General features: G+C 42.4%; 1 protein-coding gene across 5 annotated transcripts in view; it reads right to left on the reverse strand.

Moving 5' to 3' along the window:
* The window catches only part of anks1b (ankyrin repeat and sterile alpha motif domain containing 1B), a 385,802-nt gene that overhangs the window by 259,335 nt on the left and 99,883 nt on the right, over positions 1-26,584 (reverse strand). For all 5 annotated transcript variants that reach the window (XM_061912138.1, XM_061912134.1, XM_061912133.1 and 2 more), the window contains exons 5-6: positions 12,048-12,200; positions 558-701 (exon numbers count right to left, since the gene is read on the reverse strand). In XM_061912138.1, the coding sequence (XP_061768122.1) occupies positions 558-701; positions 12,048-12,200 (297 nt within the window). The remainder of the gene's footprint in view (positions 1-557; positions 702-12,047; positions 12,201-26,584) is intronic.

Raw genomic sequence — 26,584 nt, forward strand, 5'->3', positions numbered from 1 at the left:
TGGGCTCTTTCCTCCCCGGTTTCCCATGGCAACCACGCGGCAAGAGGAAACGAGGAACTCTCTCTCTTCAGGAGTTTCCGGTAATTGAAATTACTTTTTCTATTTGGGCTCCTTTTTTTTTTTTTCTTTTCTTTTGACGCTTCATCAACCGCTGAGTTTATTAGGATTGCAAGTGTGTGTGTGGTTGCTACCTGCCTCGATACACACACACACACACACACTTCCACAACCTGTCCAGAGCCCTCCAACAGGGCTTCCCCCTCGTTAACGCGCACAGAGCGAGAAGAGAGAGAAAGTGACTGTACTGCTTCTATAAATTATTCATGCACACTCAAGCAGACCTTTATGTCTTGACTCCAATTAATGACCTACGCGCACACACAAACTTAAGTAGTTTCCACTAGTGACAATTTATTTGAGGGCCTGCTTACATCACCGACACCGAACATAAAAGAGAACGTTCTCAGTAAGTTTACAGAGAGAGTCCAATATCATTATTTGTTCCAATATCATTATGATGCTGATCGTTGTTTTGCACGTTTGTATCGCTCACTTACCACACAGTTGACGTCCATGCCGGCCTGCAGCAGTGTGACCACGGTGCTGTGGTGTCCGTTGCGAGCGGCCAGGTGCAGCGGCGTGTGTCGCCGCCCGTGCACGCTCATGAGGTTGGGGTGAGCGCTCACCAACATGCAGACCACCTGTGTGGGGAGACATAGGGACAACTGTGGTAAAACAAGACCGCTACAATACGGGTACAATTTGTAGCTCGGTTGATAGAGCGGCTGTGAACCCGAGCGTTCTCGGTTTGATACTACACGGTCTAGCTCCAGCCTATCTTGCCCATTGTATTGTACCGTATGTCCCGGCAAGAAATCTGCGTTCAAAAGACTCCGGCTTATTAGTGATTCCTAGAGCTCAAAAAAAGTCTGCGGGCTATAGAGCGTTTTCCGTTCGGGCTCCAGTACTCTGGAATGCCCTCCCGGTAACAGTTCGAGATGCTACCTCAGTAGAAGCATTTAAGTCTCACCTTAAAACTCATCTGTATACTCTAGCCTTTAAATAGACCTCCTTTTTAGACCAGTTGATCTGCCGCTTCTTTTCTTTCTCCTATGTCCCCCCCTCCCTTGTGGAGGGGGTCCGGTCCGATGACCATGGATGAAGTACTGGCTGTCCAGAGTCGAGACCCAGGATGGACCGCTCGTCGGGACCCAGGATGGACCGCTCGCCTGTATCGGTTGGGGACATCTCTACGCTGCTGATCCGCTTGAGATGGTTTCCTGTGGACGGGACTCTCGCTGCTGTCTTGGATCCGCTTGAACTGAACTCTCGCGGCTGTGTTGGAGCCACTATGGATTGAACTTTCACAGTATCATGTTAGACCCGCTCGACATCCATTGCTTTCGGTCCCCTAGAGGGGGGGGGGTTGCCCACATCTGAGGTCCTCTCCAAGGTTTCTCATAGTCAGCATTGTCACTGGCGTCCCACTGGATGTGAATTCTCCCTGCCCACTGGGTGTGAGTTTTCCTTGCCCTTTTGTGGGTTCTTCCGAGGATGTTGTAGTCGTAATGATTTGTGCAGTCCTTTGAGACATTTGTGATTTGGGGCTATATAAATAAACATTGATTGATTGACATTGATTGATCCCCACTTCTGCCATCCTAGACACAGCTGTTGTGTCCTTGGGCGAGACATTTCACTCCCTGCTCCCAGTGCCACCCACACTTTAAAGGGGGAACATTATCACAATTTCAAAAGGGTTAAAAACAATAAAAAATCATTTCCCAATGGCTTGTTGTATTTTTTGAAGTTTTTTTCAAAATTTGACCGGTCCCGGAATAAACCTAAAAAAAGCTTTAAAGTGCCTTTTTTTCCGCTCTCTGCGAAGACACTGTCCATTTTCCTGTGACGTCATACAGTGCTGCCAATACAAACAAACAATGGCGAAAACCACAGCAAGATAAAGCGACATTAGCTCGGATTCAGACTCAGATTTCAATGGCTTAAGCCAGGGGTGCCCATTACGTCGATCGCGAGCTACCAGTCGACCGCGGGGGGTGTGTCAGTCGATCTCCAGCCAGGCTTTAAAAAAAAATAGACCTAAAAATGAGTGATCATCAATCTTCACCAAGACGTCACTTAAATGACATTCACGGTACCGGAGGGTCTTGTGAGATGACGCTGGCTGCTGCAAGATCATTATTATGAAAATATGACCGAGAGGAAGGCGAGAAACACTTTTTATTTCAACAGACTCTCGCGCCGTACCTTCCGTCAAAACTCTAAAGGCCGACTGCACATTTCCTATCTTCCCAATAAAAGCCCTGCTTCATGCTGCCTGCGCTAACTAAATACAGAGTCTCGGAAAACTGGCGTGCACAAGCGATCCCTCAGAAAGCTGGTGTGCACATCACTTGTGCACGCCAGCTTTCCGAGACTCTTATTTTGTTAGCGCAGGCAGCATGAAGCAGGGCTTTTATTGTGAAGATAGGAAATGTGCAGTCGGCCTTTAGAGTTTTGACGGAAGGGACGGCGCAAAAGTCTGTTGAAATAAAAAGTGTTTCTCGCCTTCCTCGCTGTCATTTTTTCATAATAATGAACTGGCAGCAGCCAGCGTCATCTCACAAGACCCTCGGGTGCCGTGAATGTCAATCAAGCAAGCTACGGAATTTGCCGCCAATGTTTTTCTTGTAAAGTGTATGGAAGCTGGATGAATTAGATGCCAAAAACCAACCACTTTCATGTGGTATTGTACAGAAAGGACAACTTTTTTTCTCCTCCATTTGAAAATGTGGGCGTTATCATCATTACTGTCTGATTCCAATCAATGCAAGTCATCAGAATCAGGTAATACACCAACTTATATTCTTGTCTTTGTGAAAGAAAGACATCTATGTGTGTTACACATGCTTGTATTATCATTAAACACATTTAACTTGTTTACAAAAATGTCTCTTTCATAAATAAATAAATATAAATGATATATATAAATGAGGTAGATCCCCTCGAGTTGGTCAATTGAAAAGTAGCTCGCCTGCAGAAAAAGTGTGGGCACCCCTGGCTTAAGCGATTCAACAGATTACGCATGTTTTGAAACGGATGGTTGTAGTATGAAGGTATTGAAGAAACTGAAGCTATTGAGCTATATCGCCGGTAAAATGTGCGGACCAAACGATCAGGACTTTCGCATCTTGTGACACTGGAGCAACTTAAATCCGTCGATTGGTAAGTGTTGTTTTCGCATTAAATGTGGATGGAAAGAAACGTAATATAGTTGCAAATGCATCTGCAGGTTATCCATACATCTCTGTGCCATGTCTGCTTTAGCACCGCCGGTAAATAGCATGTTAGCATCGATTAGCGTAGCATGTTAGCATCGATTAGCTGGCAGTCACGCCGCGACCAAATATGTCTGATTAGCACATAAGTCAACAACATCAACAAAACTCACATTTGTGATTTCGTTGACTTTATCGTTGCAAATGCATCTGCAGGTTATCCATACATCTCTGTGCCATGTCTGCTTTAGCACCGCCGGTAAATAGCATGTTAGCATCGATTAGCGTAGCATGTTAGCATCGATTAGCTGGCAGTCACGCCGCGACCAAATATGTCTGATTAGCACATAAGTCAATAACATCAACAAAACTCACCTTTGTGATTTCGTTGACTTTATCGTTGCAAATGCATCTGCAGGTTATCCATACATCTCTGTGCCATGTCTGTCATCGCCGGTAAAATGTGGAGACACTCCAGCACATTCAATGGGGGTCTGGCGGCAGACACTTTCGCATCTTCGGGCCAGTGGTGCAACTTGAATCCCTCCCTGTTAGTGTTACACCCTCCGAGAACACACCGATGAGGCATGATCCAAAAAATTGTCGAAAAAACGGAAAATAACAGAGCTGAGAACCGGTGTTTGCAATGTGTTGAAAATGAAAATGGTGGCTGTATTACCTCGGTGACGTCAGGTTCTGACGTCATCGCCACAGAGCGATAAATAGAAAGGTGTTTAATTCGCCAAAATTCACCCATTTAGAGTTTGGAAATTGGTTAAAAAAATATATAGTTTTTTTTCTGCACCATCAAGGTATATATTGACGCTTACATAGGTCTGCTGATAATGTTCCCCTTTAAAAAAAAAAGAACTGAAATAATGGGTTGCAATAAGTGAAGCACTTTGAGTCACAAGAGAAAAGCGCTATATAAATATAATTCACTACACAATGGAGCCGATGGGAGCCGTTCAATTCTGCCGATCAAGCTCTTTAAAAAAAATAAACGATGTAAAACTCAGCATGGCACTCTTCCGACTTCATTTAGTCCGGGCTGTCACTTGTCAGCCGAAAGAAGCTTCCTGGTGAGCAGAGTTTGACACTTTACAGTGAAATGACACGGCAATTTTTTTTTCTTAAAGTGACACACACGTCGATGGACACGGAAGTGAAGTGAAGTGAATTATATTTATATAGCGCTTTTCTCTAGTGACTCAAAGCGCTTTACATAGTGAAACCCAATATCTAAGTTACATTTAAACCAGTGTGGGTGGCACTGGGAGCAGGTGGGTTAAGTGTCTTGCCCAAGGACACAACGGCAGTGACTAGGATGGCGGAAGCGGGAATCGAACCTGCAACCCTCAAGTTGCTGGCACGGCCACTCTACCAACCGAGCTATACCGCCCCGGAACGTATGTTTCATAATGCATCGATACTTAAATATTGTTTGACAGATCACTAGGAGCGTATCTTTCACAGCATTGTGACCGCAACCCATAGGGGGCGCCGCAAATGTTATTTACAGTCATGATAATGAAAGCGTTCTACTTGTACTCTACATGTGTGCGTTAAACTTTTGCCCCCGTCTTAGTTCTATCCTTCGCACGTAGACACACACACACACACACGCACACACACGGAGATCCATTCATCCTCTGCTGTCATCCATTATTCATCCCCACTCCTGCAAACACGTGCAGCTCCGAGGAGTAGGTGTGCTCCTTTTGGCGCTTTCTTTACGACAGACAAGAAGCGTTTACTTGTTTATAGTGAGGTTGGGCAAGAACAGCATGCAGGGGGCTAAAGAATAGGAATAATAAGATCAAAAAAGGGCTGTAAAACCATGTGATTTTTCACAGCCAGTTAAAGAAGGGAAATTCATAAAAGAACAATCGTATTTTTACAAAAGTATAGTGTACTACGCAGTGGTACTTCGGTTTTTGTACGATCCACTTTTTGTAAGATTCAGTTTAAAAATGTGGTATATTGTCTAAGTCAGGGGTGTTCTTTGTTTTCCAGGCAAATGACCTTTAAACTGATGATAAGATGGAGAGGGGATACCCCATATACTACTACCTTATTTTTCGGAATATAAGTCGCAGTTTTTTTTCATAGTTTGGCCGGCGGTGCGACTTATACTCAGGAGCGACTTATGTGTGAAATTATTAACACATTACCGTAAAACATCAAATAATATTATTTAGCTCATTCTCGTAAGAGACTAGAAGTATAACATTTCATGGGATTTAGCAATTAGGAGTGACAGATTACTTGGTAAACGTATAGCATGTTTTATATGTTATAGTTATTTGAATGACTCTTACCATAATATGTTATCTTAACATACCAGGCACCTTCTCAGTTGTTTTTTTTATGCCTCATACAACGTACACTTATTCAGCCTGTTGTTTAATACTCTTTATTCATTTTAAACTGCCTTTCAAATGTCTATTCTTGGTGTTGGGTTTTATCAAATACATTTCCCCAAAAAATGCGACTTATACTCCAGTGCGATTTATATATATGGGACGGCGTGGCGCAGTGGGAGAGTGGCCGTGCGCAACCCGAGGGTCACTGGTTCAAATCCCACCTAGAACCAACCTCGTCACGTCCGTTGTGTCCTGAGCAAGACACTTCACCCTTGCTCCTGATGGGTGCTGGTTGGCGCCTTGCATGGCAGCTCCCTCCATCAGTGTGTGAATGTGTGTGTGAATGGGTAAATGTGGAAGTAGTGTCAAAGCGCTTTGAGTACCTTGAAGGTAGAAACCCATTCATCATTTATTTAACATCCACGATAAAAAAGCCTTGCCTGTACCGGAAGTAGTAGACAATGTGCGCGTGACGTCACTGCCTGTAGAGTTCCTTACATCCTTATATTGTTTACAATCATGGACACCAGCAGCTAGAGCGCTTCGGACCGAGAAAGCGACAATTTCCCCATTAATTTGAGCGAGGATGAAAACGCTTTGAGTACCTTGAAGGTAGAAAAGCGCTATACAAGTACAACCCATTTATTTATATGTTTTTTTCCTTCTTCATTATGCATTTTCGGCAGGTGCGACTTATACTCCGGAGCGACATACGGTATATCTTGTATAAAAGTGTGTTTTAAATGAAACCGGTCCTTAAGGTATCTCGATATAGTACAGTAATAGGATATTCATAAACAACTAGCTAACAACTGTCATAAGGATTTTTTTATTTTTTTATTACCTGAATGCAAGTCATTTGATTGCCAAAACAGTTTTACAGCAGGAAGCAGATTGACATGGCTCCAATTTGTGCGGTTTATCTGACACGTGAAATGTTACAAATTGGGGTGCGCGCTATTAACTTCAACCACTAGATGGCAGTTGAGTGTTGAATATCTTAAAATGTGTTCGGTGGTAATTCCAACATTAACCCCAGTGCCATTTGCTATTTAGATTGGCCCTTTCCATCATTTTCAACAGACTGCATTGCAAAATGATTAACCGTACCTCCTTACTTGAGATCCTGAGATTTACCCAGGAGTGGGGCCATATGAATCCATTCCCTACTTTAGATTAAGTATCATCTGGGTTTATTTTCAAGAGAAATTTGCCCAGTCGCGGTTACGACAAAGGAGCTTATAGTGCCAGAACAAATTGTGTGATTAATCTTCATACATACACGATTATTGCGATTCATTACCGTATTTTCCAGAGCGGGTCTATTCAGGTCTTTTTTCCAATACAAAAGGCGCACGAGATTAAAAAGCGCATTAAAGGGATCATAGGATTTTTTTTTTAATTGAAAACACTTCCTTGGGGTCTACATAACATGTAATGGTGGTTCTTTGGTCAAAACGTTGCAGAGTATGTTTTACAGATCATCTTCAAGCCACTTTCTCACAGTCGCTTCAGGATGCGGCGTTTTGTGGGCGGCCTTATTTACGTGGCTCACATTCGGCAGCGTCTTCTCCCTGTTGTAGCGGTGTAGCGTGCAAGGACGGGAGTGGAAGAAGTGCCGAAAGATGGAGCTAACTGTTTTAATGACATTCAGACTTTACTTAAATCAACAATGGAGCAGCATATTCTCATCCGTAGCTCACTAGTGCAATAACGCCGGAAATGTGTCCCGTGAAAAACCGTCTCACTCTCTTATAACTCAAGTTCTTTGGGGGAATTATGTAAACTCACTACACTGGTGGTTTTTAGCGCTTTCATAGTGAGATGTAAGTTAAAACTTTACGTTACTTTATACTAAAAATGGCAACAGCAAAGGATGAATGCCCCATAATATGAAGATAGAGAAAAAGAAGAAGCTTATCGTCCACGGCATCAGCACAGACTACAGTGACGGATGTGCGCAAATTTTCAGGACTTACGCAGATCTCAAATACACCATCAGAGGGCACCAGAAGGTGAGAAAAGTTGGTATTGGATAATATTGCAAACAAAACGCCAGATAATATGTCTGCTAACGGGTGCTATTTTGCGGTCCTTTTACACACACCGTAATTGGCCGACAATCCATCAAGCGGTGCGGCCTCAAAGTCATACATACTAAAACATTATGACAGCTTTTTGAGTGCTCTGTGTAATGTTCTTTATTTTCAATGGAAAATGTAAAGTTTCGGTGTTGTTTACTGGTGTTATATTGCAGTCTACACGTATCTACAATTATTACTACCCAATATACCAAGTAAAATTGCTTTGAGGCTGGTAAGCACAGCCAGAATTATTCCGTACATTAGGCACACCGGGTTATAAGGCACACTGTTTGATTCCCAAAGCCCAAAAAAAGTGTGGGCTATAGAGCGTTTTCCGTTCGGGCTCCAGTACTCTGGAATGCCCTCCCGGTAACAGTTCGAGATGCCACCTCAGTAGAAGCATTTAAGTCTCACCTTAAAACTCATTTGTATACTCTAGCCGTTAAATATACTCCCTTTTTAGACCAGTTGATCTGCCGTTTCTTTTCTTTTTCTTCTATGTCCCACTCTCCCTTGTGGAGGGGGTCCGGTCCGATCGGGTGGCCATGTACTGCTTGCCTGTGTATCGGCTGGGGACATCTCTGCGATGCTGATCCGCCTCCCCTTGGGATGGTTTCCTGCTGGCTCCGCTGTGAACGGGACTCTCGCTGCTGTGTTGGAGCCGCTTTGGACTGGACTCTCGCGACTGTGTTGGATCCATTGTGGATTGAACTTTCACAGTATCATGTTAGACCCGCTCGACATCCATTGCTTTCCTCCTCTCCAAGGTTCTCATAGTCATCATTGTCACCGACGTCCCACTGGGTGTGAGTTTTCCTTGCCCTTATGTGGGCCTACCGAGGATGTCGTGGTGGTTTGTGCAGCCCTTTGAGACACTAGTGATTTAGGGCTATATAAGTAAACATTGATTGATTGATGATTGACTGTTGTTTTTTGAGAAAATTAAAGGATTTTAAGTGCGCCTTTTGTCCGAAAAATACAGTAATTGCATAAATTAACGCATCATTTTAGGGTTTAAAAATTGTTGTAAACAGCCTCTTTAATCTGTTAACTATTGAAATTATTTATCGAGTTACTGAATTATATATTTGGATTAGGGCTGCAAAAACTAATCGATTAAATCAATTCTGAAAATAGATGGCAATTAATTTAATCATCGTTTCGTTGGATGTATGCAATGCGCATGTGCTTTTTTTTTTTTTTTCCCTAAACTTCTATTTATAAACTGCAACATTTACAAACAACTGAGAAACAATAATCAAAACAAGTACAAAAACAGTACAAAACAGCGCCAGGGCGGCGCTGAGGCTACGTCTCATGAGGTGGCAGTAAGCCAGCCAATGATGTGTCATGTGCAGCTCATGTGACCACGCAGTCTCATTTGCTTGGAAACATTGGAAAAATTGAGGAAAACAGTACCAATGATTCGGCGCAGAAACATCTGGAGGTTAATGCTGCATTGGAGAAAAGTGTACGACCTAAGTCGTCCCAAGCGTGGGAATACTTCACTTTCAACACTGCAAAGAAGACAGTTTCCTGCAAAATGTGCAGCATGGACCTCGTGTGGCACGGAAGTACAACATCGCTTCGGGAGCACCTGAAGAGGAATCATGTTGGATCCATTGATGAAGAGAAGAACTCACGGTACGTAACTTTTTCAGTCCATAGTCCGAGTACATTGATCAGTTGTGTTCGTCTTTGTGTGTTTTGAATATTTTGTTAACGAGGAGATTTATTTTCAGGAAGCGCAGCAGCAACTGTTGTGTATTAACTTTCAGAGTGTTAGGAACGTTTTGGATAGTGCGATGTCTTCGATTTCTGTGTCGTTCAGGTTTTTTGTGAGTAACGTTAACTCCGTTTTGAGAGAAAAAACGCACTGTTACCAATTTATAAATAAACGTAACGGACAGAAATATATCAGGGTTGGTTTCATATAGGGTCAATGTAGCCGGACCCGATAAAGCTATATAAATATATTTAGATTTGAGTGACGCTTTAGTACATGGGTGTCAAACTCTGGCCCGCCGTGTAATTTCACTTGGCCCTTGAGGCCATATCAAACACTTACACTCTTACTTGCCAACCCTCTCGATTTTCCCGGGAGACTCCCGAAGTTCAGTGCCCCTCCCGAATTTCATCCCGAACAACAATATTTGGGGTGGGCTTTAAAGGCACTGCCTTTGGCGTTCTCTACAACCTGTCTCCACGTCCGCTTTTCCTCTATACAAACAGCGTGCCGGCCCAGTCACATAATATATGCGGCTTACACACACACACAAGTGAATGCAATGCATACTTGGTCAACAGCCATACAGGTCACACTGAGGGTGGCCATATAAATAACTTTAACACTGTTACAAATATGCGCCACACTGTGAACCCACACCAAACAAGAATGACACATTTTGGGAGAACATCCGCACCGTAACACAACATAAACACAACAGAACAAATACCCAGAACGCCTTGCAGCACTAACTCTTCCGGGTTGTACAATATACACCCCCCGCTATCACCAAACCCCGTCCACCTCAACCCCACCGCCGAAAAGAGGCATTCAATTTTTATTTAAAATTTATTTGATATGCCATTGATATTGTTTAATTATTATTATCACTATAAAGTTATTTAAGCCTTGCTTGTTCAATATTCAATGCAACACGTGTTTGGGTCCCTATTAAAAGGTTAATTTGTTCAACCTCGGCCCGCGGCTTTGTTCGGTTTTAAATTTTGGCCCACTCTGTATTTGAGTTTGACACCCCTGCTTTAGTATAACTAAACGTTATGAAGGTGCTGGAATACTTCATGCTATTATTATTCAGTGGCAGCCTAAAATGAATTCTTTATTATTCACAACAGAAACGTGTACAATATCTGATCCAGTTCTGATCTGATGAGTTACACGTCCGTGTTGTTATTGGTGTATTTTGAAACTCCAATGTCCATTCATTTAATTTAGCAGTTTTTTTTTTATGTGGTGGCGTATTTGTCTTTTACGCCAGAAATTATTTTAAAAAATCAACTGGGTATGTATTGAGTTACATGTAAATGATGCCACTATGTACGTTCATAATATGGTTTCTCTCGTTTCAGAAAGAAACACGCCAGCATTAGCGACTTGGTACAAAGGAAGGTGTGCACACCAAAGCAAGCGGCTGCATTGTCTGATGCTATCCTGAATATGTTGGTAAATGACATGAGGCCAGTATCAATGGTGGAGGATGAAGGTTTTACACAAATGATTCACGTCCTCCACCCTGGTTATACTCTTCCCCTCGAGGAACCATTTTACCAAACTGATGGAGAGGAAGTACGAGCAGACATTCAATGCAGTGTAGACTGACATAAAAGCCACCCAGAGCAAAATTGCTCTCACTACTGATGTGTGGACGAGTGTAGCCAGGGAAGCCTACCTTGGCAATACATGCCACTACAGAAAAGACATTCAGCATCCAACATTGCAGAATGGTTGGAATAAGTAATAGCCAGGTTTGAAATTCCCCTAAGCAAAATGATTGCTATTGTGAATGACAATGGTGCACTTTATAAAAAAACTAAACATTTTTGTAACACTTGCCTTGTTTTATTTGGCAAGTAGAAAGGACATGGTGCCAGTATGCTGTTTTTTAAATAAAGTATTGGAAAGGATAGAAATGTAGTTTGTCTCTTTTATCCGATTATTAATCGATTAATCGAAGTAAGGGCTTCACGGTGGCAGAGGGGTTAGTGCGTCTGCCTCACAATACGAAGGTCCTGCAGTCCTGGGTTCAAATCCAGGCTCGAGATCTTTCTGTGTGGAGTTTGCATGTTCTCCCCGTGACTGCGTGGGTTCCCTCCGGGTACTCCGGCTTCCTCCCACTTCCAAAGACATGCACCTGGGGATAGGTTGATTGGCAACACTAAATTGGCCCTAGTGTGTGAATGTGAGTGTGAATGTTGTCTGTCTATCTGTGTTGGCCCTGCGATGAGGTGGCGACTTGTCCAGGGTGTACCCTGCCTTCCGCCCGATTGTAGCTGAGATAGGCGCCAGCGCCCCCCGCGACCCCAAAAAGGGAATAAGCGGTAGAAATTGGATGGATGGATTGGATAATCGAAGTAATAATCGATGATCAAATTAATCATTAGTTGCAGCCCTAATTTGGATTCACTTTTTTTTTTAAATTTCAATTCAAACACCTGCATGCTCACTCGCCACTAAACAGACATCTGGGGTAAAAAATATGAACGGGATTGATGAAGGAAGTCAAACAACGTGATCCATAAAGGTGAGATGCACGACACCATACTAAGCAGTGATACTAAAAAGCAAAGAGTTTTACCTGCAGGCGTCCGTACAGCGCCGCCAGGTCCAGAGGCGTCTCATGCCGGCTGTTCCTCATGGTGGGGTCCGTCAGTTCCTGCAGCAGCACCGACACCACCTCCGAGTGGCCGTACTGGGCGGCGCAGTGCAGCGCCGTGTCCCGCTCGAGGTTCTACCAGGGGGTGGAGGTGTGAGATGGGCAAATGGAGGCGATAAAAGGGAAGACATGTTTAAGATTCAAGTTGAAAGAGTGTTGAGGAGCACAGAAACAATGTCTGACTTAGCCGGGATTAGCGGCTTGATTCCTAATTGATCCACAAAGCCAAATCCTTTCTGCGTTTTAAAGCAATCTTGCAGTTTCGTGTTATTTTCACCCCCGCTTGTCAAAGTATTGATACCAAGTGTTGTTGCACAAGTGAGCCACGGAGGAGGAGATGCTGCTTCGTTGTTGATTGAAGTATTATTTTCGGGTCTCCCCATGTCTAGCATTAAAAGATTACAGTTGGTACAAAATGCGGCTGCTAGACTTTTGACAAGAACAAGAAAGTTTGATCACATTACGCCTGTACTGTATATACCTTTATATACATATATACATACATATATACCTGTACTGGCTCACCTGCACTGGCTTCCTGTGCACTTAAGATGTGACTTTAAGGTTTTACTACTTACGTATAAAATACTACACGGTCTAGCTCCAGCCTATCTTGCCGATTGTATTGTACCATATGTCCCGGCAAGAAATCTGCGTTCAAAGGACTCCGGCTTATTAGTGATTCCTAGAGCTCAAAAAAAGTCTGCGGGCTATAGAGCGTTTTCCGTTCGGGCTCCAGTACTCTGGAATGCCCTCCCGGTAACAGTTCGAGATGCTACCTCAGTAGAAGCATTTAAGTCTCACCTTAAAACTCATCTGTATACTCTAGCCTTTAAATAGACCTCCTTTTTAGACCAGTTGATCTGCCGCTTCTTTTCTTTCTCCTATGTCCCCCCCTCCCTTGTGGAGGGGGTCCGGTCCGATGACCATGGATGAAGTACTGGCTGTCCAGAGTCGAGACCCAGGATGGACCGCTCGTCGGGACCCAGGATGGACCGCTCGCCTGTATCGGTTGGGGACATCTCTACGCTGCTGATCCGCTTGAGATGGTTTCCTGTGGACGGGACTCTCGCTGCTGTCTTGGAGCCACTATGGATTGAACTTTCACAGTATCATGTTAGACCCGCTCGACATCCATTGCTTTCGGTCCCCTAGAGGGGGGGGGGTTGCCCACATCTGAGGTCCTCTCCAAGGTTTCTCATAGTCAGCATTGTCACTGGCGTCCCACTGGATGTGAATTCTCCCTGTTCACTGGGTGTGAGTTTTCCTTGCCCTTTTGTGGGTTCTTCCGAGGATGTTGTAGTCGTAATGATTTGTGCAGTCCTTTGAGACATTTGTGATTTGGGGCTATATAAATAAACATTGATTGATAGAAGTAAAGTCTGAATGTCATTAAAACAGTTAGCTCCATCTTTCGACACTTCTTCTACTCCCGTCCTTGCACGCTACAACAAAGATGACGGGGAAAAGACGTTGCCGAAGGTGAGCCACGTAAATAAGCCCGCCCACAAAATGGCACATCCTGAAGCGACTGTCAGAAACCGGCTTGAAGATGATCTGTAAAACATAATCTATGCAACTTTTTGACCAAAGAACCACCATTACATGTTATGTGGACAACCAGGAAGTGTTTTACATTTAGAAAAAAATAACACTCTGACCCCTTTAATGCGTCCGATGTAACTTTTGTATGAAAATAGACCTGACTGCACTCACGTGCGCCCTATTGTCCGGAAAATACGGTATTTCTTAATTTATTTATTTTTTCTTATTTTGGATTAAAAAAATAAATAAATACATTTTCAGAAGTGCGACTTGTCCAGGGTGTGCCCCGCCTTCCGCCCGATTGTATCTGAGATAGGCGCCAGCGCCCCCCATTTTTTTTTTTTTCCATTTTCTACCGCTTATTCCCTTTCGGGGTCGCGGGGGGCGCTGGCGCCTATCTCAGCTACAATCGGGCGGAAGGCGGGGTACACCCTGGACAAGTCGTCACCTCATCGCAGGGCCAACACAGATAGACGGACAACATTCACACACTAGGGACCATTTAGTGTTGCCAATCAACCTATCCCCAGGTGCATGTCTTTGGAAGTGGGAGGAAGCCGGAGTACCCGGAGGAAACCCACGCAGTCACGGGGAGAACATGCAAACTCCACACAGAAAGATCCCGAGCCTGGATTTGAACCCAGGACTGCAGGACCTTCGTATTGTGAGGCAGACGCACTAACCCCTCTACCACCGTGAAGCCCGCCAGCGCCCCCCCGCAACCCTAAAAGGGAATAATAGAATAATAGGGACGGCGTGGCGCAGTGGGAGAGTGGCCGTGCGCAACCCGAGATTCCCTGGTTCAAATCCCACCTAGTACCAACCTCGTCACGTCCGTTGTGTCCTGAGCAAGACACTTCACCCTTGCTCCTGATGGGTGCTGGTTGGCGCCTTGCATGGCAGCTCCCTCCATCAGTGTGTGAATGTGTGTGTGAATGGGTAAATGTGGAAGTAGTGTCAAAGCGCTTTGAGTACCTTGAAGGTAGAAAAGCGCGATACAAGTACAACCCATTTATCATTTATCATTTAATAAGCGGTAGAAAATGGATGGATTTTCAGAAGATTGGATTTTTTTAACAGCTATTTTGTGGAATACCTGATGCGGCCCAGCCTCACCCAGATTCCGCCTCCAGCAGCCCCCAGGTGAATTGACTTTGAGACCCCTGTTTTAAGACAATAAAATCAAACCTGCACTAAGAGTGAAGCCGCAATGTGGCGAGGGACGACTGTATGAGGCCTGGAGACATTTTAATGCATGTGAGGCAGAGTGGAAACTTCTGGGGCTCCACAGCGACGACTATTCCCGAGTGCACAATCATCACACACTCAGACGCCACCCATTTTCACATTCATCACTGTTTATGGAGCGCACCCGTCGGTTATGATAGCTTTAATAACTCCCAGCTGTGCGTACGCTACGCCGCCGAGCGACGGTGTCCCCGGCCCGTGAGCGACAGCGTAATGAAGCGAACGCCAGCGTCATCCATCATGGACGCTGGCGTGGAGGATGCGCGACAAACTGTTGCAATTAGCAGCATGTCGGAAAATCATAACAGATGCTTTTTATTTCATGATGATAATGGTGACATGCACCAAAGTATGTTAGTCAAACATGGGGGAATCACCAAAAGGGAAGAAGTAATACATACTGCAGTTATTTCTAAATAAATAACCCTGCAGACAAGAGGAAGTCAAAGTGTTCCTTTTATGCAAAATGAACCCAATCAGAAATAGGGAAGAACAAGTTTGTAAAACAGCAAATTAACTAAAGTAAACAAATTCAAACAACTTCCTGATCCACGTTAAAGGCCTACTGAAATGAGATTTTCTTATTTAAACGGGGATAGCAGGTCCATTCTATGTGTCATACTTGATCATTTCGCGATATTGCCATATTTTTGCTGAAAGGATTTAGTAGAGAACATCAACAGTAAAGTTTGCAGCTTTTGGTCGCTAATAAAAAAGCCTTGGCTTTACCGGAAGTCGCAGACGATGACGTCACAAAGGTGAGGGCTCCTCACGTCCTCACATTGTTTATAATAGGAGCCTCCAGCAGCAAGAGCTATTCGGACCGAGAAAACGACAATTCCCCCATTAATTTGAGCGAGGATGAAAGATTCGTGGATGATGATATTGATAGCGAAGGACTAGAAAAAAATAATTAAAAAAAAAAAGTTAAAAAAAAAAGGCGATTGCATTGGGACGGATTCAGATGTTTATATACACATTTACTAGGATAATTCCGGGAAATCCCTTATCTTTCTATTGTTTTGCTAGTGTTTTAGTGAGATTAAATAGTACCTGATAGTCGGAGGGGTGTGTCCACATGTGTCTTGAGGCCAGAGTCTGAGGTAAGTCGACGGCAGCTGCATGGACGACGCAAGCTCAGCTGATCTCCGGTAAGAGGCGACTTTTTATCAATCAATCAATCAATGTTTACTTATATAGCCCTAAATCACTAGTGTCTCAAAGGGCTGCACAAACCACCACGACATCCTCGGTAGGCCCACATAAGGGCAAGGAAAACTCACACCCAGTGGGACGTCGGTGACAATGATGACTATGAGAACCTTAGAGAGGAGGAAAGCAATGGATGTCGAGCGGGTCTAACATGATACTGTGAGAGTTCAATCCACAATGGATCCAACACAGTCGCGAGAGTCCAGTCCAAAGCGGATCCAACACAGCAGCGAGAGTCCCGTTCACAGCGGAGCCAGCAGGAAACCATCACAAGCGGAGGCGGATCAGCAGCGCAGAGATGTCCCCAGCCGATACACAAGCGAGCAGTACATGGCCACCGGATCGGACCGGACCCCCTCCACAAGGGAGAGTGGGACATAGAAGAAAAAGAAAAGAAACGGCAGATCAACTGGTCTAAAAAGGGAGTCTATTTAAAGGCTAGAGTATACAAATGAGTTTTAAGGTTTTACCACAATTTTCTCACCGAAACCTGCCGGTTGACAAGTGGTCGGGATTCATGTTCGCTTGACCGCTCTGATCCATAGTAAAGCTTCACCTTCGGGAATTTTAAACAAGGAATCACCGTGTGTTTGTGTGGCTAAAGGCTAAAGCTTCCCAGCTCCATCTTTCTACTTTGACTTCTCCATTATTAATTGAACAAATTGCAAAAGATTCAGCAACACAGATGTCCAGAATACTGTGTAATTGCGCAATGAAAAGAAACGACTTTTAGCCGCAAATAGTGCTGCGCTAATATGTCCTCTACAGTCCATGACGTCACGCGCACGCGTCATCATTCCGCGACGTTTTCAACAAGAAACTCCGCGGATATTTAAAATTGCACTTTAGTAAACTAAAACGGCCGTATTGGCATGTGTTGCAATGTTAATATTTCATCATTGATATATAAACTATCAGACGGCGTGGTCGGTAGTAGTGGGTTTCAGTAGGCCTTTAAGTGTGCCAGAAGGCGGCGCAGTTTTAGATGCGTTGGCATTAAGACTAGGAAAGAAGAAGTTAGGCTCGGATTGTTTAGAATAAAAGCCCCGCCTCCTCTGGGCAATATTTGCATTTTGTGACTTAAAGCCTCAAAACGAACTGGAAATGAGAACAACTGCATTGTCATAACTGGGCAACTTTTCTGTTTTCCCATAGGTAGTTCCAGAACCTGAGCGATATCCTGATGAACAAATACATTAGGTTGGCACCTGATGGCAGATTTTGTGTAAAGCTATTTTTTAGATTCTGCTATCTTTCAACTTAATTTCTATAACTCACAACAGAATTAACTAAATAAATGGGACTAGAAACTAAATTTGTTAATAAATTAAATAATATAATTAAATAAGATAAGTATTCCAAATAAAAAACTATAGTCCCATAATGATAAGAAAAACGATTAACATTTAAAAATATTGGTGGAAGAACAATAAGAAAATAGACAAACAAAAAAAAAAAAATTGTAATATGATAACGGTAATAAAATAATATTGGAAAAACCCATACATAATTAAAACAACATTCAAATAAATACAAATTGTCCAATGATAACAATAACAAATATAATTAAAAAAAACATTAAATAAATGTAAATAAAGACGAATATAAAATAAAAATAAAAAAGTACTCACAAGCTAATCATTAAAAAGAAAATCTGAAACATTAAATAAGATAAAAAATCCAAATAAAAAAAGAATAGTCCCGTAATAATAACAATAATACTAATGATAATAAGATAATGAATAAAAGCAAAAAAATAACGACAAATAGTAAGTGAAATTACAAGCAAAATAAGAAAATAGTCATACGATAATAACGGTAATAAAATAATCCCTAAAAACACAAATAATTATTTAAAGAAAATTTGAATAAATACAAATTGTCCAATGATAAAAATAAAAAATATAATTAAAAGAAACATTAAATAAATGTAAATAAAGACAAATATAAAATAAAAATAAAAAAGTACTCACAAGCTAAAAATTAAAAAGAAAATCCGAAACATTAAATAAGATAAAAAATCCAAATAAAAAAAGAATAGTCCCGTAATAATAACAATAATACTAATGATAATAAGATAATGAATAAAAGCAAAAAAATAACGACAAATAGTAAGTGAAATTACAAGCAAAATAAGAAAATAGTCATACGATAATAACGGTAATAAAATAATCCCTAAAAACACAAATAATCATTTAAAGAAAATTTGAATAAATACAAATTGTCCAATGATAACAATAAAAAATATAATTAAAAGAAACATTAAATAAATGTAAATAAAGACAAATATAAAATAAAAATAAAAAAGTACTCACAAGCTAAAAATTAAAAAGAAAATCCGAAACATTAAATAAGATAAAAAATCCAAATAAAAAAAGAATAGTCCCGTAATAATAACAATAATACTAATGATAATAAGATGATGAATAAAAGCAAAAAAGTAACAACAAATAGTAAGTGAAATTACAAGCAAAATAAGAAAATAGTCATACGATAACGGTAATAAAATAATCCCTAAAAACACAAATAATTATTTAAAGAAAATTTGAATAATACAAATTGTCCAATGATAACAATAATTACAAGAAAAATTTAAAAAAAAAGTCAATTAAGATTAGATCAAAATAAAATACAAATAGGCTCCAGCACCCCGGCTACCCCTCAAGGGACAAGGGGTAGAAGATGAATGGATGGATGGAAATACAAATAAAAAAGTAGTACCATGATTACTACTATAAGTAAAAATAAAATGATAATTTAAAAATGTTTAATTTGATTTTAAAATACATTCTAAAAATGATAAGATAACAGTCCCATAACAAATATAACAATAAATGAAAACATTTAAAAATATTAAATAAAAAAAATGGAAATAGTCCCATGATGAGGGTGCTGCTCAGCTAATAGCACCACCGACACCAATATTAATGAATAATTACACTAAGCACAGCTGGAGGGACAGTTCTTCCAATGCATTTTCTTATCGGTCTTTCATCATCTCTTCACGCTTTTTGCTGGCATTTTGTTTTTGGTCCGCGTAGTGTTGACATTGGAGCTCAGGTGAATCGAACCCGCACCAGACTTTACTTGCCAATCTCTGAAGTGGTGCAAGTTTGTCACATTTGTAACATTTCTGATGTAACTATTGTACGTCTAAAAAGAAAGCAGGTGTATTCTGCTGAACAAAGGAGCCATGTGACGGATGAGATCCAGAACCTTCTAATCCTTAGCAAACAAAGACAAGGTTTTCTTCTTTTCTTCTGAAACATCTTGGTCATGTTGGGAGCCAAGGAAATAGTCCATCTTATGAGGAAGAGGAGGGAAGGAGTAGAAAAGCCACCAGGAAGAAGAAGATTGTGATTGTGAAGGCTGCCGCCAAGGAGAGCAGCAGAGATAAGAGGAATGCCGCCATATAAGGAAGCATAACGCTGGAATCTGCATTCTGATTATTTCCAATTGTCTTTGCCATAATCACGCTTGGTAAATTTTAGGGTCACCATTTGGATTATTTAGGGTCACCATTTTGATTATTCTGGTGAAGCCAGTGTGTGACTTCACCTATGCACTTTTGGAAGAATGGTGGAAAATTCCTATAAACACACTAGGCAACATTGTGGACAGCCTTCCCAGAAGAGTTGAAGCTGTATTAGCTGCAAAAGGTGGACTGACATCATATTGAACCCCATGGGTTAGGAATAGGATGGCACTTCAAGTTCATATGTGAGTCAAAACAGGTGGCCAAATATTTTTGGCAATACTTTTAGCAATACTTTTGGCAATATAGTGGATATTTCGCAAAGGTTTTTGCAGTCATACCTTAAGAAAATTCAAGTGATCCTAAAAATGCCAGTCACCCTTGTTTTCAAAGGGTCTACTGTGAAAGTACTTGTCAAAGATCTTTTATATGAAAAAGTAACTTCTGTTTTTAAAGGTGCTGCTGGCAAAATCACTAGTCAAAGATCCTCTATTTAACACAAGTGCTGAAATATTTTTTTTTTACAGTAGGCCTTACTGTCAAACCGGGGGATGATTTTCTAATATAATAAGTCTTTGATTTTAAAAATCACTTAAATTTTTCAAAGGTAGTAGTAAAAAAAAAAACACATGTCAGATGTCCTTCATGACAAAATAATCTCCTGTTTTAAAGCACTGGTGCAAAAATATTATAGCATCCTGACATATAGAGGATCTTTGACTACCATTTCTGGAGTAGGACTTCAAATGAGTAGATCATTTTTAATTAAATGTTCTTTAACAAATATGTTTGCAATCCTATAACTTAACTTTTTTTAAAGTGGTCTTAAAAATTAAAGATTATTTGTGTAACAAAATCCTCTCACTTCAAATACCTACTGCAAAAAATAAACTTCTAGTCGAAATGACTTTGTTATAAGAAATATCTCTGACAAGCATCCCCAAAAGGCTAGAGTATACAAAAATTGTTTTTGTATACGGTACTCTCGCTACTATATTGGATCGACTATGTACTGGACTCTCACCGTTATGTTGGATCCACTATAGACTGGACTTTCACAATATCATGTTGGACCCGCTCGACATCCATTGCTTTCGGTCTCCCCTGGAAGGGTGGGTTTGCCCACATATGCGGTCCTCTCCCAGGTTTCTCATAGTCACTGCCACCGACGTCCCTCTGGAGTGAGTTTTTCCTTGCCTTTATGTGGGCTCTACCATGAATTGATTAACGTGGACCCCGACTTAAACAAGTTGAAAAACTTATTCGGGTGTTACCATTTAGTGGTCAATTGTACGGAATATGTACTGAACTGTGCAAACTACTAATAAAAGTATCAATCAATCAATAAAAGTATCAAAGTACTGAGGATGTTGTTGTGGTTTGTGCAGCCCTTTGAGACACTTGTGATTTATAAATAAACATTGATGCAAGATGGTGGCGCCTGGACGGGTTGCGGCTTGCAGAAGCTCTTGGTTCCCCTAGAGGGGGGGGGGTTTGCCCACTTATGCGGTCCTCTCCAAGGTTTCTCATAGTCATCATTGTCACTGTCACCGACGTCCCACTGGGGTGAGTTTTCCTTGCCCTTATGTGGGCTCTACCGAGGATGTCGTTGTGGTTTGTGTAGCCCTTTGACACCCCCCCCCCCAAAAGGTATAACTGCAAAATGTCCTTTAAACGACAAAATCGTCTCCGGAGAAGTCTTACTGCAAAAACATAACATTGCTGTTATATAAAGGATATTTCAATCGCAGATAAAGGATCTTAGAGAAGTACCTTTTGCAGTCGTACCTTGAAAACACAATCAATCAATCAATGTTTATTTATATAGCCCCAAATCACAAAAGTCTCAAAGGACTGCACAAATCATTACGACTACAACATCCTCGAAAGAACCCACAAAAGGGCAAGGAAAACTCACACCCAGTGGGCAGGGAGAATTCACATCCAGTGGGACGCCAGTGACAATGCTGACTATGAGAAACCTTGGAGAGGACCTCAGATGTGGGCAACCCCCCCCCCTCTAGGGGACCGAAAGCAATGGATGTCGAGCGGGTCTAACATGATACTGTGAAAGTTCAATCCATAGTGGCTCCAAGACAGCAGCGAGAGTCCCGTCCACAGGAAACCATCTCAAGCGGATCAGCAGCGTAGAGATGTCCCCAACCGATACAGGCGAGCGGTCCATCCTGGGTCCCGACGAGCGGTCCATCCTGGGTCTCGACTCTGGACAGCCAGTACTTCATCCATGGTCATCGGACCGGACCCCCTCCACAAGGGAGGGGGGGACATAGGAGAAAGAAAAGAAGCGGCAGATCAACTGGTCTAAAAAGGAGGTCTATTTAAAGGCTAGAGTATACAGATGAGTTTTAAGGTGAGACTTAAATGCTTCTACTGAGGTAGCATCTCGAACTGTTACCGGGAGGGCATTCCAGAGTACTGGAGCCCGAACGGAAAACGCTCTATAGCCCGCAGACTTTTTTTGAGCTCTAGGAATCACTAATAAGCCGGAGTCTTTTGAACGCAGATTTCTTGCCGGGACATACGGTACAATACAATCGGCAAGATAGGCTGGAGCTAGACCGTGTAGTATTTTATACGTAAGTAGTAAAACCTTAAAGTCACATCTTAAGTGCACAGGAAGCCAGTGCAGGTGAGCCAGTACAGGCGTAATATGATCAAACTTTCTTGTTCTTGTCAAAAGTCTAGCAGCCGCATTTTGTACCAACTGTAATCTTTTAATACTAGACATGGGGAGACCCGAAAATAATACGTTACAGTAGTCGAGACGAGACGTAACAAACGCATGGATAATGATCTCGGCGTCTTTAGTGGACAAAATGGAGCGAATTTTAGCGATATTACGGAGATGAAAGAAGGCCGTTTTAGTAACGCTTTTAATGTGTGACTCAAAGGAGAGAGTTGGGTCGAAGATAATACCCAGATTTTTTACAGAGTCACCTTGTTTTATTATTTGGTTGTCAAATGTTAAAGTTGTTTTATTAAATAGAGGTCGGTGTCTAGCAGGACCGATAATCAGCATTTCCGTTTTTTTGGCATTAAGTTGCAAAAAGTTAGCGGACATCCATTGTTTAATTTCATTAAGACACGCTTCCAACTGACTACAGTCAGTGATGGTGCAATACTAGTCAAAGATCCTTAATAAGTACCAAACAGATGTTCTGTTACACTCCCGTCGTATTCCTATCAAATATGACGGACACTCTCTTAGAGCTGTCACTCCGTTGTCTTCTCTGGAATGTCGTGTTTACATATGGATCCGTTTTTCCAGCCTGGTTGACAAATGCGGACGTGGAAAAAAACGAACAGCTGCAAGGCAGGAAGTCATTTAAGCTTTTGTTCACACGGCCTGGAAGCTTGCAGGACTTCCTGGCTGCAGATGGCGGAGGACACTGCATGCGTCCTCCTGTTCATAACTACGTCTCGCTTTCCATCTTTATTCGGATGAACTTAACCTTGGGGGCGGGGCTAAGGAGTTCAGAAAGGACAAAGAGAAAGCGAGGGAGGAAAAAAAAAGTGCACTAGTGGTTCACTTGTTCATTTACCACACTAACAAAACAAACTCCATGACTGTAAATGTGTCGCCCCCTATTGGCGGTTGTCAAAATATTTTGCATGTAATACTACATGCAATACTCATATCCTTAAAGTGGTATCATCATTGGACAAATTATTATCAATTTAAAGGGAAACTGCACTTGTTTTTTGTTTTTTTTGCATATCGAACATACGTCTTTTTTTGTTTTTAGAATTTTAAAGATGATAATCACTTGGAAGATACGGCTAATAAAGAGTCACTGTAGTAGCCATCAAAGCCCTTCAAAACTAATTTTAAAACCCTCCATCATTGTTTTGTATACACCCTGCAAGTCTATACATAATGTAATAACAGACACGTTCATAACAATATGTAATATGTACAATATTTACCGTATTTCTGATCAATATCAGCAAGACCGGAACTCCTATCCTCAGCGCATATATTTCCGTTTCCATAGCAAGGTACTTCCTACTTCAAATATGTGTCCTACTTCCGGAAACAAACGCGACTGTGTTCTAATCATGGCAGACTTGGTAACAGACAGCAAAAATGACTAATTTTGGACAAATGAGGATTCAGAACCTTATCTTTTTGAAGCTGAATATACAGAAGATGAACTGCTGCTTATAGAAGCGAGCACGAAGAGAGGGTGAAACGTTGGAGCAAGCGGAAGCCATGGGAATCAGGTCGAAGTGACTTGACGGTGTAAATGTGGAACCTGGAGCCAAGCTATGCCGACATAAATGGAATGCTTACCTAAATCAACTGGAAACGTCCCCGGCCAGCTAGACCAAACCGAAAAATGTCCATCGAGTAAGTCACTAAAATATTGATAAAGGTACAAGCAGAACATTACCATCCAACTGTGTACAAACAAAACATGAAATGTGGGCTAATACTGTAATATGTAATAAGATTTTTCATATGTCCCGGCAAGAAATCTGCGTTCAAAGGACTCCGGCTTATTAGTGATCCCCAAAGCCCAAAAAAAACCTGCGGGCTATAGAGCGTTTTCATTTCGGGCTCCAGTACTCTGGAATGCCCTCCCGGTAACAGTTCGAGATGCCACCTCAGTAGAAGCATTTAAGTCTCACCTTAAAACTCATTTCTATACTCTAGCCTTTAAATAGACTCCCTTTTTAGACCAGTTGATCTGCCATTTCTTTTCTTTTTCTCCTATGTCCCACTCTCCCTTGTGGAGGGGGTCCGGTCCGATCCGGTGGCCATGTACTGCTCGCCTGTGTATCAGCTGGGGACATCTCTGCGCTGCTGATCCGCCTCCGCTTGTGATGGTTTCCTGCTGGCTCCGCTGTGAACGGGACTCTCGCTGCTGAGTTGAACCCGCTTTGGACTGGACTCTCGCGACTGTGTTGGATCCATTGTGGATTGAACTTTCACAGTATCATGTTAGACCCGCTCGACATCCATTGCTTTCCTCCTCTCTAAGGTTCTCATAGTCATCATTGTCACCGACGTCCCGCTGGGTGTGAGTTTTCCTTGCCCTTATGTGGGCCTACCGAGGATGTTGTAGTGGTTTGTGCAGCCCTTTGAGACACTAGTGACTTAGGGCTATATAAGTAAACATTGATTGATGATTGATTGATGTTTTTCAGTCAGCAAGATTTGTGTCTTATCACATGGTGTTGTGCATTACGAACTCAAAAGCCATTCAGCTGTTGACGCAGTAGCTTTCTTACGTCTAATATGCTAACAAGCTGTCGCAAGGCAATGTGTCACTACGCTGGCAAAACAGTTCCTCAGTGTTCGCTCTTACAAAAACTATTTTGCTTTTGCTTGGTTATTACACAGGTTACGAAACGTAAATGAAGTATTGTTTGCGGTTCTTGGATGCATTGTTCAAAGTCATTTTGAGGCAGAATAGATAATTACAAGTTAGAAAGCAAAAAAAAAAAAACTGTTTAGTTTTCTTGTCTCTCATGATTGTGAACAATAAGCAACATATTAAAAAGAAAGTGCAGTTCCCCCTTTATAGGAACTACGAAGATTAATACTATTTGTATGAGAGTGGTTCGCGCATCTGGTCAGGATGCCATCCGAACGCCTCCCGAGGGAGGTGTTAAGGGCACGTCCAACCGGTAGGAGGCCACGGGGAAGACCCAGGACACGTTGGGAAGACTATGTCTCCCGGCTGGCCTGGGAACGCCTCGGGATCCCCCGGGAAGAGCTAGACGAAGTGGCTGGGGAGAGGGAAGTCTGGGCTTCCCTGCTTAGGCTGCTGCCCCCGCGACCCGACCTCGGATAAGCGGAAGAAGATGGATGGATGTATGAGAGTGGGTGGATCGAAAGCACCAAATCTGCATTTGTAAAGGGCTTCTACGAATAAATAAATACACAGAAACTCTGGATCCTTATTTAAGACAACATTAATGCTGACGATACTGATAGTAAGCAGTTATCAATGTCCTTCTTGCGAGTTGTTTCAACTTGGTATCGAATCAATCAATCAATCAATGTTTACTTATATAGCCCTAAATCACTAGTGTCTCAAAGGGCTGCACAAACCACTACGACATCCTCGGTAGGCCCACATAAGGGCAAGGAAAACTCACACCCAGTGGGACATCGGTGACAATAATGACCCAGTGGGACGTCGGTGACAATGATGACTATGAGAACCTTGGAAAGGAGGAAAGCAATGGATGTCGAGCGGGTCTAACATGATACTGTGAAAGTTCAATCCATAATGGATCCAACACAGTCGCGAGAGTCCAGTCCAAAGCGGATCCAACACAGCAGCGAGAGTCCCGTTCACAGCGGAGCCAGCAGGAAACCATCCCAAGCGGAGGCGGATCAGCAGCGCAGAGATGTCCACAGCCGATACACAGGCAAGCAGTACATGGCCACCGGATCGGACCGGACCCCCTCCACAGGGGAGAGTGGGACATAGAAGTATCGATACTTTTGACAACCCTATTACGGTACATGTATTCGCTAATTCCATGCTAAAAAAAATCACTCCTGTGACTTTCAGTCCTGTTATTCTGAGTCATCTTCTCCTACAAAAACATCCTTGACTGTGTGATTTTTATTACTAATCTATTCATCCACACTTAGTTCACGATCATCTTCTGCAGCCAGTTTACACAAAGAAACACACACACACGTGCGCACACGCACACACACACACACACACACACACACACACACGGATAATAAACAAAAACAGCTGTGAATGGGAACCGCCGGGACCAATTAGGCAATAAACGGTGGGCTGGAGCCGCTTTAGCGCCGACTAATAACATCCGCTAACCTCCAATAATCCCACGCTGGCTGCCACCTACGCTCCAGTCATCAATCACTTACCTTTTGCTTTGGCGCTCTCATGACCTTTCGCACTCGTTACGGCAATCTCACACACTCTCTGCTCCCCCTCCCCTTCGCCCGTTTACACGGTGAGGG

Source organism: Nerophis ophidion, linkage group LG10, assembly GCF_033978795.1.
Source record: "Nerophis ophidion isolate RoL-2023_Sa linkage group LG10, RoL_Noph_v1.0, whole genome shotgun sequence".
In the NCBI taxonomy this organism is placed as follows: Eukaryota; Metazoa; Chordata; class Actinopteri; order Syngnathiformes; family Syngnathidae; genus Nerophis; species Nerophis ophidion.